The sequence below is a fragment of the Asparagus officinalis genome, chromosome 1, assembly GCF_001876935.1.
Source record: "Asparagus officinalis chromosome 1, Aspof.V1, whole genome shotgun sequence".
In the NCBI taxonomy this organism is placed as follows: Eukaryota; Viridiplantae; Streptophyta; class Magnoliopsida; order Asparagales; family Asparagaceae; genus Asparagus; species Asparagus officinalis.
In genome coordinates, this window is record NC_033794.1 from 6034254 (window position 1) to 6052505 (window position 18252).

Below are 18252 nucleotides of genomic sequence, written 5' to 3' on the forward strand. Positions count from 1 at the left end.
ATTTGATTGCTGTAGTTGATTTGCTGCTTAATATATGATTAGTGACTTCATCTGTTGATGATGTAATGTAGTGGGTTAAGATTGTAATGTGAACTCATTTGAGTGAAGTAGTTTCAAGCCTAACAATTTATTTCAAACAACCTGAATGAAATATATTCATTTTTGTTGCGTGTATTACAAATCAAATTCATTTAGAGAGATGAAAGAGGACTACATTTTCATATTGGTTTTTCTAACGGATGGATAATTTATAATTTGTTCATTAAAAACGTGGATACAAATTGAGTTACTATACATCATAATCCTTCTTTTGTCGGCTCTTTTATCTGGCATCCAATTATTGAGATTTAATCTGAACCAAAAATTCATCCTTATTACCAAATAGGGATGAGCTCACAGTTCTAACATTCACGCCATAAATCCTTCATCCTAAACATTTCCATTCTGAAACTATTTGTCTTTTCATTTATTACTAGAACAGTTCCTTTCTCCTTGCACTAACATAGTTGGTAGCTTGTATAATAACGCATCAGTTACCTCCAACTTACAACAAAGAAAATATTTACTCCCAACTAATTGGGACCACATATTTGAAGAACATCTCAGTCTGATACACCCTATCAAATCATACCGACAACACAGCATGAAATGAACTTGGATCCATGAAATTGTTAAGTGTCGAATATTTCAGAAACAAACTTACAGGATTCTGTCTAAAGGGAATAGATAGATTCCTACCCAGATCACACACAAACATTTTGATTTACTTACTGCTCACACCTACAAACCATGAAGAGTTTTCCGATGGTTATCAGTATATACACAGGCGGAATTAATCAACAATTAAGCTCAATGCCAGTGTTCTTCCTTCATAGGACAGAGTCATCTGATCTCCAGGAGAAACCAACTCCTTGAGAAAAGTAAGAATTAAGAGCAGCAGCTGCTCTGCTGACCTACCGGCTGCCCTCTCATTTGCACCGTCGCGGGTCTGGTGGTGTTTGCAGCTGGTTGACTCGCCATCCTACAAGGGATATATAACAAGGCATTGTGAGGTCATGGCAGTTCATCAAAAAATAGAGTAAGCGGAGTTTTACATTAAGGCAATATATACGTGTACGACTACAATTGCAAAACAGCCTCCAGTCGCAGCAAACGACTTGTGCGCAAATGGATTTGGACGTAACTCACAGTTGCAACATTTTTGATATACAAATTGGGGTAAGATTATACTCCAAATGCAATCAACTCTTAACATTGAGTCCAAAGCAAAACCTGGTACTTGCATAACAACTATAGTTACATTGAACGAAACAGCCCCTAAATCGAGCATTAGTTCAAAACAAACATCATGAATAATGATTAAAGAAAATTCCGAACAAAACTTTAATCTCAAGGGCGGTGAATACTTTAAGAGAGAATAGTACAAACCAGGAAAACAAAAACTCACCGATTCTTTATCTCTGCTGCCATAGTCATGAATGCTTGTTCGACATTAGTGGCATTTTTGGCACTAGTCTCCAGGAAAGGGATGCCAATCTCCTCTGCAAGTGCCTTTAGAGGAGCAAAACTTCACACTTTTAGAGATAAATATCTAAGTCGCAATATATGGAATGGTTAGCACAAGTCAATCCTTTGCAATGTAACACATTTACGAGAATAGATTCAGAAGTAATTAATTACCTTCCCGTCTTCATAAGAAACTACCCTCTTATCCGTTAAATCACATTTATTTCCCACCAAAAGTTTGTTCACATTGTCACTTGCATAGCGGTCAATCTCGTTCAGCCATTGCTTAACATTGTTGAAACTTTCCTGATCAGTCACATCATAAACGACCTGCCAAATAAAAATTTGTTATATATACACCCCTTTTTCAGAGCTTCAACCGAAATGAAAGAACTAGCAATGAATGGTAAAGTTCAGATTTTACAATTATGCCATGAGCACCACGGTAGTAGCTACTTGTGATTGTCCGGAAACGCTCCTGACCAGCAGTATCCCACTAGACACGCAAAGGTTTATAGGTAAGAAGACAGTGGGAGACAGATACTTACTATTGACAGAGAAGAATAGATTTTGTACTTACTATTTGAAGTTTTATAGTTTTACCATCCTGCTCCACAGTGCGGATTTTCTGGAAAGGCAAATCAAATTTGAAATTAAGAATTGTCAGTGATTATGGAGGATAGCCCATAAGATTTGGTCAAGGTAATTTCACTTACAAAATCTACACCAATTGTACTGATATAGCTCTCCAAATAAGAATCGTCCTGCAGAAATCAAGTATAATCACTTATAACAAATTTTCTACATCTATAAATAAACTTAATTAGTAGATACACTGATACAGTATATTCATCCTGATCAAATAATATTCTACTCTTTCATTTTGTAGTTGACTTTTCCAATATCTCGAGTGGACAAGAAAGCCCAGTCAAAATAAAATCAGAACACCTATCATCATTCCCTTACGCCTTGTTTGGTATGCGAGAATTGAGCGAAGTAAGAACGGCATGGTGTAAGGAGTGGAAGGGAATTAATGTGAGTGGAATGCTCATTTCTGTTCTCACATTTGGGAGCAATTTACAGAATGAAGTGAGAATGGATGTATTTGGAAATTATGTATTTTACTGATTCCCACTTAAGTGGAAATGCCCATTCCCTGCCATTTCATTAAGAATGCTCATTCTCCCATAAAGTGGGAATTAATGAGAAGTGGAAATGGGCATTCCAACTTCAAAAAGAGGTCATGTTTGGTAGGGAGGAATGAGAAGTGAGAAGTGACATTCCATTCCCACTCATTCCCCCATACCAAACCAGGCGTTATAGATATACGAAAATTGCATAGCACATATACATTACTTTCACATGCTCTGTTGTGCTTGAAGGAGGAATTATTTCAATGAAAAAGCAATATGATAGTTATAATTTACTTAATGTATCATCAGAACACATCTTTCAGTTGTTGTTAATCACTATTACACATCTTTCTGAATTCTGATGCCACACTTCCATCAGATAATGCCAATCTAGATAGCTTGCAAGGTAGTCTTACAGTACACCAAGTATGGTGCCAATAATAACAACAATGGCATTGAAAATAAACCAGAAAAGAACTTGTAGAATAAAACTTGCCAAAAAAATGAATAAGAAAGGAATATTCATAGACGTTTTACCGCAAATCTCAAAAGAAGGCATGACTTGCCAACCCCAGAATCACCAATGAGCAACAGCTTGAAGAGGTAGTCACTGCAGAGGAAAAACACATTAGTTATCATATGCTTGTTTCCTAGCAAGAAGATAACACCACTTCAAATGCAAAACCATATGCCATTTGATATAAACACACATGCCAAGAGTCTCATATAACACCTGCTTCTTGTATATCACCATTTGCAGTTGCCCAATGAGCAACAAAAAGAACAGAAAACACATTGGACACAGACCATAGACTCTGTATCTCTGTAGGCTCATCTGATGCAATTTGATAAAGGATTAAAGAAGTTTGAAGAAGCATAACTTATTTAGTTTGTCACATTGGTTCTACATCTACTTCTTGGTCTTGTTTAAGATTAGTGTCTGAAAAACAGGTCTCCAACAATGAAATTAATTGTTATATTCACAGAGAAGCCGTAAACATTGTTGGGAAGCAGAGTTTATTTCCTTATATTAATGTGTGCTTTCTTACTGATTCATCTACAGTACACATCTCCACAGAGGAGCTGTAAACATCGTTGGGAAGTAGTGTTTATTTCCTTATATTAATGCGTGCTTTCTTACTGATTTGTCTACAACATCTTTTGGTCAAGTAAGATGACCAGTGAAAATAAAAACAAGATCCAACAACGTCTCAATGTCAAGGGGAAGAACAAAAATTACTTTGTTAAAGGGATACAGCTACTTGATATTGCAAATAAGAAACTTTTTAGTAGATCAATAAAGATAAACTCAACAAAATGTACATTTCCACGGTCCTTTCAAGAATGGCATGAAGCTTTGGTTGTCACAAAAAACACAAGATACTGACACCTCAAGATATCAGTACCTGTCTTGGAAGCAAATTAAATATGAACTTTCTAGCATTTATACTGATGTTGTAGCAGGGAAAGAAGATGATTTGATTAAATAAATAGATGAGTTGATCAACAACCTATATATAGTCAACTCTAGTTGGAATAATAAAAGATCAAGGTACAAGAGCACTTGGTGTTGGCTAAAAAATATACAGTGCTAGCTCTACTTCGATAGAGGAAAGAGTAAGGTACTAGGGCACTTGGTCTCTTTACTAAACAAGGGTATGTTTCCTTCCTATGCTTCTCAAACTCAATAATCCAGGAGACAAATATATTAACATATTCCATTCCAGGATATTGTCAAGATCATTCACCTATGGTACCATATAATGATTGAGGCAGAGATTGGTGTCTTTACTAAAAAAAATGTATGTTTCCTTCCTATGCTTCTCAAACTCAATAATTCAGGAGGGGAGACAAATATATTAACATATTCCATTCCAGGATATTCTCTAGATCATTCACCTATGGTACCATACAATGATCAAGGCAGAGATTGGTGAGTTCTTTACACTATCATGGAGTTAGAATGAAATTGTTGTTAGACCTGGTTTTAAGATGAACTAGAAACTAGGGACGAATAAGAACAGAGAAAAAGGAGTTAAAACACAGTTCTTCAGAAGGGTCAGAGCATATGAGGATCAACCTACAAATCAAGCTTTTTAAAACTGATGGGGGGAAACACATGTAACTCCTATGGAACCAAACAGCATGTGCTTATCTTGCGCTAGTCCACCACTTTCATACAAGGCCTTCTGCAATAATTCTCATGCACTCTAAGTTTTGTTCAAAATGCATAAAGTGGGGAGAGGAGATGGGAACTCCGACATGAATTAAAGTGAGTCGAGTCAGTTCATACCAATCGCCAAGAATACTAATCTCTTTTCATCAAAGATTTCAAGCTTGCATGAAACAGATATTTGTATACTGTTGTCACAAATATGCATGTGGATAGCTACTCGCTCCAAAAGTTAAAGAAAGGGATAGCCATCCTTATCAAAAACTTAAGTCACATTCAGTTGAAGAATTAAAATCCCGAGTGGAAATAGCTTTTATAATGGTGAATATGGACTTGTGAAGATCGTGAAGGCTAATTATAAACTACTATATCTTCCTTCAAGTAAGGCCTAACAACAAAATTTTGAATAGCCATCAATTATTATTCATAAAATGCTCGAAAATATGTATAAAAGATAAGGTAATCAACCTAATGGGTTAATGCAACTAGCTCATCTCAACTATTTATCGATTTCCGTCAGATTCACGGCATACCACCACAATCATATTGCCAAAACATTCATGATCTTTCCAAATCATGTCATATACTCACTCATAGACACCCCACTGCCCGATATCATCCAACATTCTATCTAATCATCTAAATACTACTGAAATCAAAAATATTTGCTAACAGTGTTACAGTAAGAAAGAGAAATCTAGTCGTGTCTAATCAAACTTGCAACAAGGAAAGATACTAAGTAAATACTGGCTACCTAATAATCACGAGGAAAAAAAATCAAGACCTTACACAATCTTTGACAATCGAATCAACTATTTCATCAGAGATTGGTTAAATCAGCTATCTAACGCACTATAATTAACGACCAAACTTCACAAGATCGCGAGAACAAGAGCAAAATCTACAATTCAAAGGATCAAACAGAGAGAACTAGACATAATTTGGAGAATCCAATCAAAAGCTTAACCCTAGACAGCAAAAAATCCCCCCAGAAAAACAAATCAACGGAGTAAATAGATCCGGTAGAGAAGCTTACTACTCGGGATTCATGATGAAATCTGGGATCGAGATCGACCGTCGAAACCCTAACGGAATTTGAACGGACGACAAAAGTTTGGGGAAAAAAATTGATGAAAGAGAGAGGAGAACGAGGGTGGGGGGTTAGCTTTAAATATACGCGGTGGCGTTTCGGTCATTAATTGATTGCTTCCTCAGCCCGCACCTAAAAGTTTGCGAGCGCTTTAACATTGATGGAATTGGCTAATCATTAGATTAGATCAGTGGTTAAACCTCATTCCAATTTTACTTTCAAATAGAATTGAAATTGAAATAAATTAAATATTTGACTGACAGCACGTACTGAACTATAAAGTGTCAATTTTAAAAACTTTTGCATAAGTAAATAAATAGTGCCGTAAAAAATAAACGAGACATGCGAATTTTAAACTTCATTATACAAAAGTTTATGCAACTATAAGATATATACATACACAAATAAACTACCTGTTAAGTTACATTTTTAAAAGGCTCGTAGGATTTATAGCTTTTGGAAAATGAAATTAAAATCTGCACGTAAGTGAAATACAATGTTTGTTTGAAAAATATTTAGGGGGTGTTTGGCAATCTGAAAGTGAATTTAAAATATGTAAGTTACTTTTTTTTGCAAATAATTTTTACATACATGTCAGCACGCAAGTGAAATACAGTGTTTGTTTGAAAAATTAAATTATTATCGAAAGTGCAATGTGAAGATGACGTGGCAAAATAAGATTAATTAGAAAATATAATTAAAATCATTTAATTAAATTAGTTACCTTTTTGTCACTTTCATGTGACTTCACCACTTTTTTAGGGGAAGTCAAAATTGCATTAAATCTTATGTGGCAACTTTCTTACATCTCAATTTCATAACCACTTACATGAAAACAAACACCTTAATTGTTAAATGAAAGTAACTTTCTCACTTTCATCTTTCACTTGCACGCAAACAAACACCCCCTTAAGTTGTTTTTTTGCAAATGACTTTTACATCTATGTCAGTACGCAAGTGAAATACAGTGTTTGTTTGAAAAATTAAATTATTATCGAAAGTACAATACGAAGATGACGTGGCAAAATAAGATTAATTAAAAAGTATAATTAAAATCATTTAATTAAATTAGTTACCTTTTTGTCACTTCTACTTTTTTAGGGGAAGTCAAAATTACATTAAGGGGGTGTTTGGCAATCTGAAAGTGAATTTAAAATATATAAGTTACTTTTTTTGCAAATGACTTTTACATCCATGTCAGCACGCAAGTGAAATACAGTGTTTGTTTGAAAAATTAAATTATTATCGAAAGTGCAATGTGAAGATGACGTGACAAAATAAGATTAATTAGAGAGTATAATTAAAATCATTTAATAAAATTAGTTTCCTTTTTTTCACTTTCATGTGACTTCACCACTTTTTTAGGGGAAGTCAAAATTTTATTAAATCATATGTGACAACTTTCTTGCATCTCACTTTCATAACCACTTACATGAAAACAAACACCTTAATTGTTAAATGAAAGTAACTTTCTCACTTTTATCTTTCACTTGCATGCAAACAAACACCCACTAAATCATATATAGCAACTTTCTTACATCTCACTTTCATAACCACTTACATGAAAACAAACACCTTAATTGTTAAATGAAAGTAAATTTCCCACTTTCATCTTTCACTTGCATGCAAACAAACACCCCTACGTAACTTACATATTTTAAATTAGTTACATCTTTCATTTGCAAAAAAAAGTATCTTACATATTTTAAATTCACTTTCAGATTGCCAAACACCCCCTAAATACATACGCCCCGTGCAAATCCTCATCTAGTATGAGGTTGGGACAAAAAAGAGAGAGAGAGAGAGGAAAAAAATTCATCTACTCCCTTTGTCACTCATTTGGCAACTATATTTGTCGAAACGTTGCTTTCTCTATAAATATGAAACATCTTAACCGATAAGAATCCTTTGCACGTCTCCAAACATCACGGAGAAACATATACATACGATCATTGGAAAATTGGAGGAACTGAATAACAGACGTCACATCCCCTTAAGAAGCCGTAAAATATTTAGGGCCGGGTAAGGTGTATAGCCAGACAAGGCCGCGACCCGATCCATTTATTTGGGGCCCAGTTGCATTGGTTCGGGTAAAAGTATTTTAAACCCGACAAACCCGATCCGCATATGGGCCAACCCTCCGATGAAAACCTCCCTCCCATCTCTAAAACCCTCGCCCCTCGATTTTCATTCGACGGCCATCGCCAAAACCCTAGCATTTGAACGGAGACAGCGAGAGCCTTTGGAACCGGAGAGCGAATCTATCAGCAACAATGAGGAAGAAGGTGGACGATCGGATTCGAACCCTAATCGAGAACGGGGTCAAGCTGAGGCACCGCTCAATGTTCGTCATCGTCGGCGATAAATCTCGAGATCAGGTCACATGCAACCTCTGCTTAGTTCTTTCAAATTCGTACAATTCTTAAGGCACTGAACGTTTGGATGTATACAGATTGTGAATCTCCACTATATGCTGAGCAAATCAGTGGTGAAATCTCGTCCTACTGTGTTGTGGTGCTACAAGGAGAAGTTAGAGCTCAGCAGGTGCGCTCTTGTGCCCTAATTTTATATTTCTGAAACAAAAGTTAGAAATTTTTGTGCAGTATATAAAAGTAGTAGTAACCATACAGAAGAAACTTTGGCGGCCTAGGCATTGGACCCGACACGTAGAGCCTAGACGCCTAGGGAGCCTTGGTGGGGCATATGGGGTTTTCCTATGTTTTATTTTTTTAATTATAATAATTGATAGTAAGCGCCAATCCATAGAGCGTTGGACTGGCGCCTATATGGATTTCCATCTTCGTTTTAAGTGGTGGTGGATGGAGTTTTGCTTAAGGTTGAAGGAGGTGTTCATAGTTGGAGGCTGGAGGAGTTTCGAGGAGGTTGGAGGACATGGAGGCTGCAGTGGAGGAAATCACAATTAATGCCTAAAGGGTGCAGTCCACATATGCAGGCCACGCTCCTAAATGCTTCCAAAGCCTAGGTACCGGCAAGGTGCTAGGCGAGCGGCCTAGGTACTGCCTAGGCCTACGTGGACACCTAGGCGGGCTAGACCGAGGCTTTTTAAAACATTGCCTGAAGGGTAGATTACCACAGTTCAATTGGGCATCTTGCTATAACTCTCTATTGTGTAACTAAGCAATCCTATGGCATTGGGTGTGAACTTTAAAATATATATTGTGGATGACATCACTCACGAGCTTAGAACCAAGCTTTAAGATGGAATGCTTTTGATTTTTTCGTTTTTACCCTGTAACATTACTGCCCATAAATCTTCATGAAGTTACTCTATAGTTCCTAACTGTTGTTCCTTTTAGATCACTTATGCCATTTAGCGAACCTTTTATCTAAATCTGTTTTGTAATAAATCGCTTTTAAGCTGAATGAAGGAGTTTCTTATTTCAGTCACAAGAAAAAACGTGCAAAACAAGTAAAGAAGATGATGCAAAAGGGATTACTGGACCCCGAAAAAGTGGACCCCTTTTCACTTTTTGTCGAAAGCGGAAACATAACTTATTGTTTGTACAAAGACTCAGAAAGAGTTCTTGGAAATACATTTGGCATGTGCATCTTACAGGTTTGCTCTCTTTGTCAACATTTTTGTCGTTATATAGTTCCACTGTATCTTTGATGAGGATGATATTGCTATTGTAGGATTTTGAAGCATTGAATCCTAATCTCCTCGCCAGAACTATTGAGACCGTGGAGGGAGGTGGCTTAGTAGTCTTGTTGCTCCGCTCCTTATCATCACTTACTAATCTTTATACATTGGTCATGGTACGTGTCGTTTTTACTGATTACTTTATTTACAAGCTAAATCATAACTGCTTTGATGCTTATGCTTTAGCTAGTCTTTGCCTCAAGCTTTAGTTTGCATGTTTTAGTTTTGCTATTTGTGTTAATGTACTGTTTATATGACAAGCCGTACCTCTCGTGTGTGAGAATTTGTGCTTCATATATTTATTACCTACATTGGGTGTGAGGCTTTGATGTTCGTCGTAGTACTGATTTACAAGCAGTACAAGCTACAAACTGCATCACTTCTACTTTTCTTGGTTTCAGGATGTGCATGAAAGGTTCCGGACAGAGTCTCATTCCCAGCCTACTGCACGATTTAATGAACGCTTTTTGCTGTCTATTGCATCATGCAAGGCATGCGTTGTAATGGATGATGAACTGAACATTTTACCAATATCATCTCACATAAGAAATATCGAACCCATTGCAGTCACAGAGGTAACTTTCTTAAGTGTGCAGTTATGTTGTACTGTTGTTGAGTTTGTATCCCATTTGATTTTTTAATTGTACTGGTACTTACACGAAATATTTTGTCGCTGAATTTAGGATACATTTGTTGCTTTATTCCTTATCTTTTTCTTATCTTTTTTTGTTTTGTTTTGTTATAATAGTTAACCTTTTTTATGCATTTATGAACTTATGTTCATTTCTTAAGGATCCGGAGGGGCTATCTGAAAGGGAACGTGAACTGAAGAGCTTGAAAGAGCAATTTCACGATGATTTTCCTGTTGGCCCTCTGATTGGGAAGTGTTGTACAATGGATCAGGTTCATGCTGAAACTTTGTGAATCCTTAATATTATATGTCAACTAGTTGATTGTAGATTTATCATGGGTAAGCTAGTAATCGATTTGTTTATTTCAGGGAAAAGCTGTCATCACTTTTCTTGATGCAGTTCTAGATAAAACATTAAGAAGTACTGTTGCCCTGATTGCTGCTCGGGGACGTGGAAAATCAGCTGCACTGGGTCTTGCTGTTGCAGGGGCTGTTGCTGCAGGGTAGAATTCTGAACTGGGCACCATTGGACATGTTTTTACTTGACTGTGTATTTTTTGAGTCCTAAGATGCCAGATACCTTCTCCAGGTATTCAAACATATTTGTCACTGCACCAAGCCCTGAGAACCTTAAAACTCTATTTGAGTTTGTCTGCAAAGGATTGAATTCGTTGGAGTATAAGGTACATTGTTCTTCTCATTTGATATTTGCCAATTTTATTATTCCCCAGTCATTATTCATTTTACTTCCTCTTAACTAATAATTTAGTTTGCTCATTTAGTAAACTCATTAGTAGTCCATGGAAGGATATCCGACAAACACATTATTCACTTCACCTGCCATTGAGTTTCTCTTCCTTTGCTTCTGTTTTTATCTTGACGATTATGACCTGCATACGACACTTTTTTGGAAAAAAATTGATCTCCTACGGCATTCCAATATTTCAATACTTATACACAAAAAGGGTACTATGTAAAATATTTGCAAATTGCAATTTCAAAACAAAAATTGAATGGGATTAGTTTGAATGTTTTGATGGGTAACTTAATACCATAATGGTCGGATTATATCCTATGGCACGCGGGAGTTAATATATTAATGCACTAGGGATCATTTTTTCAGACATGTCCATGTTATGAGCCTGAGAAAAAATTTCGATAACTCTATTTTGTTTGTCAAGTTCATCTTTTCATTTTCAGCTTATGCTCTTTTTGGCTCAAAGATATGCCACATAATTTATCTCCTACCTTTATAAATATAATGAATTTTATTACTTGCAGGAACATTTGCAATATGATTTGGTGCGGAGCACTGATCCTGAATTCAAGAAAGCAATTGTTCAGATTAATATCTACAAACAACATCGTCAGACAATTCAAGTATGTGGAACTTTTGTTCTAACAGTTGATATACAATTTTATGACCAGTGCAATAGGAAATTAGAATATTATTAGTGAAGATTCATTTCGCATATGTAACTCAGAGTTAATTTGTAGCTAGGTGCATTGCAAGTTTGCAACAGTAAAGGTGTGGATCAGAACGGAAAGTTATGAAAGAATTATAATATTGTTTTTCCGCAATCTGCTTAAATCTGTTCTCTCTCTAATAAATCTCGTCCCTATAATGTTTGCTATTATGAAATTTATGGTAGGCAAACAGTGTCTTCCTTTTATCATCACTTAAAAGCAAGTGTCATATATAACCTTGGAAAGTCCTGATTTATTTGCACTTTCACCTGTAATCACCCACCACCATATTCCAGTCTTTTTCTTCTTCAATGGACCTGACTAGTATACTGGGTATAATTTCAACAAACAAAACCTAAATTTGTTATGATGCTATTTTATTCATGTAAACCTTCTCATATCCTGTTGAAACCAAGTGATTGTATTCATTTAGTAACATGCAGGTTAGTATGAATAGACCCATCACTTGAAACGCGTGCACATTGCTTTTTGACTTGTCTCGGCACTGTGAATGTTTTCTATTACAGCCACTGGTATAAAAAATCTCTTGGTTCTTCCTGCTGTCCTGCAATTTCTTGGGTGTGATCAGGATAGATTAACATTGATAACCAAGGTAGACAGATGTAATCTCTTCCATCAATATTGGATTCAGAAGGTCTGATTTTGCCGTATTTTGATTATGATCTGAGTTATGAGTTATCACTTGGTTCAGCACTTAACTGATACCTGAAGTTTCTTGTCTCACACCGTTTTTCTGCTGACATTGATTAATCATTTTATCATTCTGTAGTAGTTAATCAAATACCTTAGCTGCATGGGCGTGGGTATGGGTGTGGGTACAGGTCACGACAAATTTGTAAAAGAGGTGTGTGGGGGCACGGCTATATGTGTGTGTGTGTGTGTGTATATATATATATATATATATATATATATATATATTATATATATATATATATATATATATGTATATATATATATATATGTCTTAAGATTTATAATATACGTAAGACTAATATTTTTTCATTTACAAAAGATCAATATATAAGAAATAGATGTGAAATGTAGAATATATGTCCAAGAAGTGTATGAGGGTTGTTTTAAATTAAAACATGTATTATATAATTGACTATACGCCTGAAGTATGCATATATTCAAGTAGTGTCCAAGAAGTTTTGTTACTGGTGCGGGTATGTGTAGGGTACGGGTACAGCTTCTGCTTTGAAGTGCCCAGGTGACATAGCAAATAACTCATATCAGTTTCCTAACAGACATTTCTTGCAAACTATATTTCATCCGTTCTTCAGTACCATTTGCGTATTTGCTTTATAATTTCTGGTAGTTTTCTGTCTTTCAGCTATTAGTGATTCTTACCGTGGATGAAAGATGTTGATTCTTTATTCTTACACTATTTGACCAATATTTCATCAATCATATTCAAATGATCAACTCACCTGTGATGTTTATTATTATTATTTCTTATTATCAGTATTTAAGGCCTCATGATCATGGTAAGCTCTCTCAAGTTGAGCTTCTAGTTATTGATGAAGCTGCAGCAATTCCCCTACCAGTTGTGAAGTCCTTGCTTGGACCTTATCTGGTCTTTCTCTCATCGACTGTCAATGGGTAAGAGCTTAAGAGCTTTCTTCTCTTGATTTTTTTGATCCTTCTTATTTATGATGTTATAATGGGGACTGAAATGATTCATATGGTAGCCCCCCTCCACCCCCCCAAATAATGACCTAAATTTATCTATGTAGTTACTTATGTTTAAAAGTGCTCAGATCTAGTAGATATTAATGTTCACCCTATCTCCTCATATTTTATCTTTGGAAAGCTATGAAGGCACTGGGCGTTCATTGTCGTTGAAACTTCTTCAACAATTAGAAACACAAAGTCAAATTTCTGCTCAGAGTCCAGAAGGCCCACATTCTGGTAAGAGCTGTTTATTTTCTTCATCTGTAGTTTCCTCGGGAATCACAATATTCACATTAATCATGTGTAACAAATTTCAAGTGCTTGTATTTTAATTGAGAAAGTTTGCTTGATTATTTGTACAATAGGCAGATTATTCAAGAAGATAGAATTGAACGAATCTATCCGATATGCTTCTGGCGATCCAATTGAATCTTGGCTCAATGGTCTACTTTGCTTGGATGTTGCGAGCTACATCCCAAATATTAGCAGGTGAGAAATTTTGAGGTGGAATAATGTCTGTCATCTGTGTTATTCGATTGAATTAATTCTTAACTTTCTCCATGACAGACTACCACATCCTAGTGAATGTGACCTCTATTATGTTAATCGGGATACTCTATTCTCCTACCATAAAGAGAGTGAAATCTTTTTACAGGTATAGTTCTATAGATTTTTCTTTCTGTAGTAAGCACCTTTTATATTTATTATTATATTTTACTCTATCCATAACTTTCCTATTTGCACTTTTGGACTGGGTTCAGCATTAGCTTGTAGTCTAACACACATGCATCCCGTTTCTATCACTAATTTCATATAATCCTTTGTGTTCTACTGCTTTCTGCAGCGAATGATGGCCCTTTATGTTGCTTCACACTACAAAAATTCACCCAATGACTTACAATTGATGGCTGATGCGCCATCACATCACTTATTTGTGTTGCTTGGTATAGTCCTATATGAACTTTGTTTTTTGTTCTTTTCCTCATGTTCTTCATAGGTTTTTTGGTCAGGGTAAACCTATTAGAATCTTTATGTATGCAGGGCCAGTTGATGAGTCAAAAAATCACCTTCCAGATATTCTCTGTGTCATTCAGGTAAAAATGTATTTTCTTAGATCTCACATATCACCATGTATTTAATTTGCATATCTTTTAGTAGTTTTGATTCTTGAATGTAATGTGGTCATTCATTGCATTCATTCAATTCACATATCATTTAGTAGTTTTTTTAGTGGGAATGGGTTGTGTTAGTTTATTAAGGTTTAGGAGGTGATCAAGTTGAATGAGTGAAAAGAGAGGAAGGGGGAGCTACTAAGGTATAGGTAGCAAGGTTAGAATTGGACTATTGGAACATAATTGACATATATTTAAGGGCATGTTTGGGAACTTAGCTTTAAGCTATTTCGCTTATAATCCGTTTGTGGATTATAATTCAAGTGGCTTATAAGCCAAGGTTTGGTAAAAAAGATGGATTGGTTTGGTAAAAAAGATGGATTATAATCCACTTTTAATACGAGAGTGTTTGGCAAATTGGTGGATTAGAATCCATCATTGTAGTCAAAATAACCAAAAAGGATGTGGCTCTAAATTTAAACATATTGGTCAAACTTGGAATTTTGTAAAATGATAAGGGGCATACTGGTCATTTACTTAGTCAAACTTTATGGCTTATAAGCAAAAAAAATAAGCTAGGGTGGGCTGCCTATTTTTTTTCGTGGCATATAAAACTAAGCCATTTGCCAAATATGTAACAGTGGCTTATAAGTCATAAAAGTGGCTTATAACCACTTTGACTGTAGCCCTAAATCGTTCGTTGAATTTTAGTGTGCAGCCAAGCTATAAAACCTATGTGCTGAACAGCTTACACATCCAAGCACCCAAACAATTCTCTTTTTAAAACTGATATACTGAAGTCGTGTTGCTTATTGAATCGAGCTCCTTTTACTAGTCTTCTGTTGCCACCTAGTTATGGTTTTTGAATGTTTCTGCTTATCTGCAAGAGGTCGTGTTAGTTCTCCTTATTCTTCTAATTCTTCTTCTTGTGTGAACAAGGTGAATATCTTCTATGCACTCCCTTTATAGTGGATCACATTCCTCAAGACTTTTGGCTGAGGCAGCTTGGTTTTATGATGTCTCTCTTGAGCAGGCTCTCCACCAACAGTCTAAATTCTTTCTATCACCACTTTGAAAGAGTTAGGTGGAAAGCTTTTGCCCTCTATCCTAAGGGGGAAGAAAATATGTGTCACATGATCTGAGAGATGTGTTCTCTCCCATGCTATACAAGCTAGAACTCTNCCCACCCTCCCACGCCTCCCAACCCCTACCGCCCCCTCCTCCCAAAAAAAGGATTTTTGATTTCATATATGCCCATGAAACTTATGCTATATTACTTGTTATAAACTGGTTATAGTAAGGTGTTTATTCTTTTAGTTTAGTATACAATTGTAATTTGTCAAACTTATCTCAAAACAATGAGCCAAAAGGTAAACGCCATTTTCAGAACATGGGACCCAGCCTTTTCGATTGGTTTCATGTGCTACATGCTCTTTTGAATAATACCTCTGAAAAATAATAATATTTGGTATGACTTGTTCGATATTTGTCCCTTAAGTCTTTAATTTTTTGAAATTAGTACCTCAAATTAATGAAATTGCTATTAGATACCCCAATTTCTATAGGTTATTATGCTCTTCTTGATTGGGAGGATTAAGTTAAAACAACTTATAAGAACTGGGAGACCCGATAGTGAAAGTTAATGATTTAATAAACTAATCTTGAAACAAGTCAGAATAATTGAAGGACCTATTAGCAATTTTAATAGTTTTAGGGACTAATTTCAAAATATTAAAGATTTAAAGGACTGATTTAGAAAATACTATTTTATGATAATTTAAAATGAACAAATAAAGCAAAAAAAGTTACACTTGGCATTTTTAGAGTATATATGACCGCGGCAATGATTATTAGGCATGTCATACTATTCTGTTTATGATTTTAGAGAATGTATATAAGCGCATTGTTTTTCTAAGTGAAAAAGATTATCATCAAAGCGTATTGGCGAGCGTTCAAATTGAGTTTTCTAGTTGTCGGGATACTTGAATTGAATTATACTAGAGCCTATGAATCATTAAATTTACGAAGGATACTTTGTTTACAACTAACAAAATGAAAGATGGTTTAATTGATAACATGCTTTATTTTATTTGCTCATTCGTGACAGTTAGTGCCCCCAGCTGAATAATCCTGGACTAGTCCCTGCCTACGGGATGTAGTTTTTCTTGCTCTCTTCATTGTATCTTTTTGCAACAAGTTATATATTTAAATTTCGCGAGTGATTTTTTATAAAGCGTGAATATGTATATATATCAGACATGTTTCTAATTATTCATGCAGGTTTGTCTTGAAGGGCAAATATCAAGAAAATCTGCAATAAAAAGTTTAAGCGAGGGCCGTCAACCTTCCGGTGACCAGATACCTTGGAAATTTTGCCAACAATTCCAAGATGCAGTATTTCCAAGTCTTTCAGGTGTGAGAATTGTGCGCATTGCTGTGCACCCAAGTGCCTTGAGGGTAAAATTCTTTAAAATTGCCTGCACATCACACGTTCGTTTTGGTTTGTGGATTTTATGTGTTGTTTTGGTCTCTTGCAGCTAGGTTATGGTTCAACTGCAGTGGAACTTCTAACAAGGTTCCTTTTTTGACCTCTTCCTGTATTCTCATTTTCGGTTCAAATTAGATTATTACTTTATAGTTGCTACTTGGTAGTTAGGAGTATGTATTGAATACTGTTGTGCCATTTGTGAATTCAATAGGAAATTGTTTGATCTAGCACTCTTTAATGCTTCCATAGCTTGTTTAAATCTGTAAACTGGGTGTTTATTCTCTTTGAGTAATTATTGATGCCACTTTCCTCACCTAGAAAAGTCTCCCATGGCCAGAAGAGAGAGGAAGAGGGAGGGAGGGATTGGGTGCATCATTTTGGTGTTTACAAGGTTGTTTATGTGCTTTGGTTGCATCATTTAATAAGTGTTTAAAAAGAACCTAAGCCTTTTTCTCTTTTACAACAGTAGTTTAGGTGACGAATGGAACGAGCTTGATATGGCATTATCACAGCCACGTGCTTATCATTGAATTAGTATTACTAAACACTCAGTCATCCTCATCTTTTCCCATTAAAAAGAGTACTTATCTGACATAACTATTAGTCTATTAATTTAAAACCGTACTGTAAGATCCAGCAGAAATTCATGATATTTGATGATCTCTTAGAGCTAAATGAAGGTAGGGATAATGTGCTTGTAGAGCTTCGGTGCGGCTGATGGAGAGATTGCTCAATGCTCTTGGTTGTTGCAACCTATTGATCTTCTCCAGTTCATGACTGTTTCATCTAGGGAAGAATTCTGCCTTAAGTTTAATTCCAATAGATTGTGGTTGCGATCATGCTTTTATCATATTTCTTTGATTGGTGGGCATGTAGTCTCAAAATAGTTTTGATAGGAGTGGACTTTGGTACATTTCCCATACTTGGGTGTTCATCTTCCATTTCTTGTGCCATTTAAGGTATAAGTTTTAACACTTATCTAAGTAATCAAGATGTCTCTAATACAAAGAATTGTACACATATCCCATTTTTAGAGCTTGTCTTTGCTTTGTTTTATATTTATTTATTTCAATATATATTATACTTGAATGTCACACTGTATTTGTTATGCACAAATCTCTACTCTAGATTTACACCTCAATCACAAGCCACTCGTCTTGTCCCTGTTTGTTTTTTTTGTAAATCCTTATGCTGAGTTCTACGTGAGCGCCGCTGTTGGCAGCTATTGTATATCCTGAGTACTGCCATGATTTTATCTCCCAGTCAAGGAACAATTCCCTTCAAGTCTCTGTGGCT

The 18252-nt window shown here is 35.7% G+C and overlaps 2 protein-coding genes across 2 annotated transcripts in view; one reads left to right on the forward strand and one right to left on the reverse strand.

Moving 5' to 3' along the window:
* LOC109847239 (ras-related protein RIC1-like) lies at nucleotides 560–6004 on the reverse strand. The gene is made up of 8 exons (XM_020416477.1): nucleotides 5849–6004; nucleotides 3177–3249; nucleotides 2223–2270; nucleotides 2087–2134; nucleotides 1931–2002; nucleotides 1681–1836; nucleotides 1448–1551; nucleotides 560–1021 (listed from the first exon to the last, which is right to left on the reverse strand). The coding sequence occupies exons 1-8, from the start codon at nucleotides 5860–5862 to the stop codon at nucleotides 928–930; spliced, it is 609 nt and encodes a 202-aa protein (XP_020272066.1). The 5' UTR covers nucleotides 5863–6004; the 3' UTR covers nucleotides 560–927.
* The window catches only part of LOC109847247 (RNA cytidine acetyltransferase 1-like), a 14571-nt gene continuing 4377 nt past the window's right edge, over nucleotides 8059–18252 (forward strand). Inside the window, exons 1-17 of the mRNA XM_020416483.1 lie at nucleotides 8059–8280; nucleotides 8355–8446; nucleotides 9308–9479; nucleotides 9557–9679; nucleotides 9965–10138; nucleotides 10356–10466; nucleotides 10564–10697; nucleotides 10784–10877; nucleotides 11476–11574; nucleotides 13148–13284; nucleotides 13496–13593; nucleotides 13722–13845; nucleotides 13924–14011; nucleotides 14201–14300; nucleotides 14398–14450; nucleotides 16749–16925; nucleotides 17006–17043. Of these exons, the coding sequence (XP_020272072.1) occupies nucleotides 8176–8280; nucleotides 8355–8446; nucleotides 9308–9479; nucleotides 9557–9679; nucleotides 9965–10138; nucleotides 10356–10466; nucleotides 10564–10697; nucleotides 10784–10877; nucleotides 11476–11574; nucleotides 13148–13284; nucleotides 13496–13593; nucleotides 13722–13845; nucleotides 13924–14011; nucleotides 14201–14300; nucleotides 14398–14450; nucleotides 16749–16925; nucleotides 17006–17043 (1919 nt within the window). The 5' untranslated portion in view covers nucleotides 8059–8175. The remainder of the gene's footprint in view (nucleotides 8281–8354; nucleotides 8447–9307; nucleotides 9480–9556; nucleotides 9680–9964; nucleotides 10139–10355; nucleotides 10467–10563; nucleotides 10698–10783; nucleotides 10878–11475; nucleotides 11575–13147; nucleotides 13285–13495; nucleotides 13594–13721; nucleotides 13846–13923; nucleotides 14012–14200; nucleotides 14301–14397; nucleotides 14451–16748; nucleotides 16926–17005; nucleotides 17044–18252) is intronic.

Excerpts from the sequence above, each read along its gene's own strand:
- LOC109847239 (XM_020416477.1), bottom strand. Across the intron at positions 1,837-1,930 it reads GTGGTGCTCATGGCATAATT|GTCGTTTATGATGTGACTGA; the intron begins GTAAAATCTGAA and ends TTTATTTGGCAG. Across the intron at positions 1,552-1,680 it reads TTTCTTATGAAGACGGGAAG|GCACTTGCAGAGGAGATTGG; the intron begins GTAATTAATTAC and ends GCTCCTCTAAAG.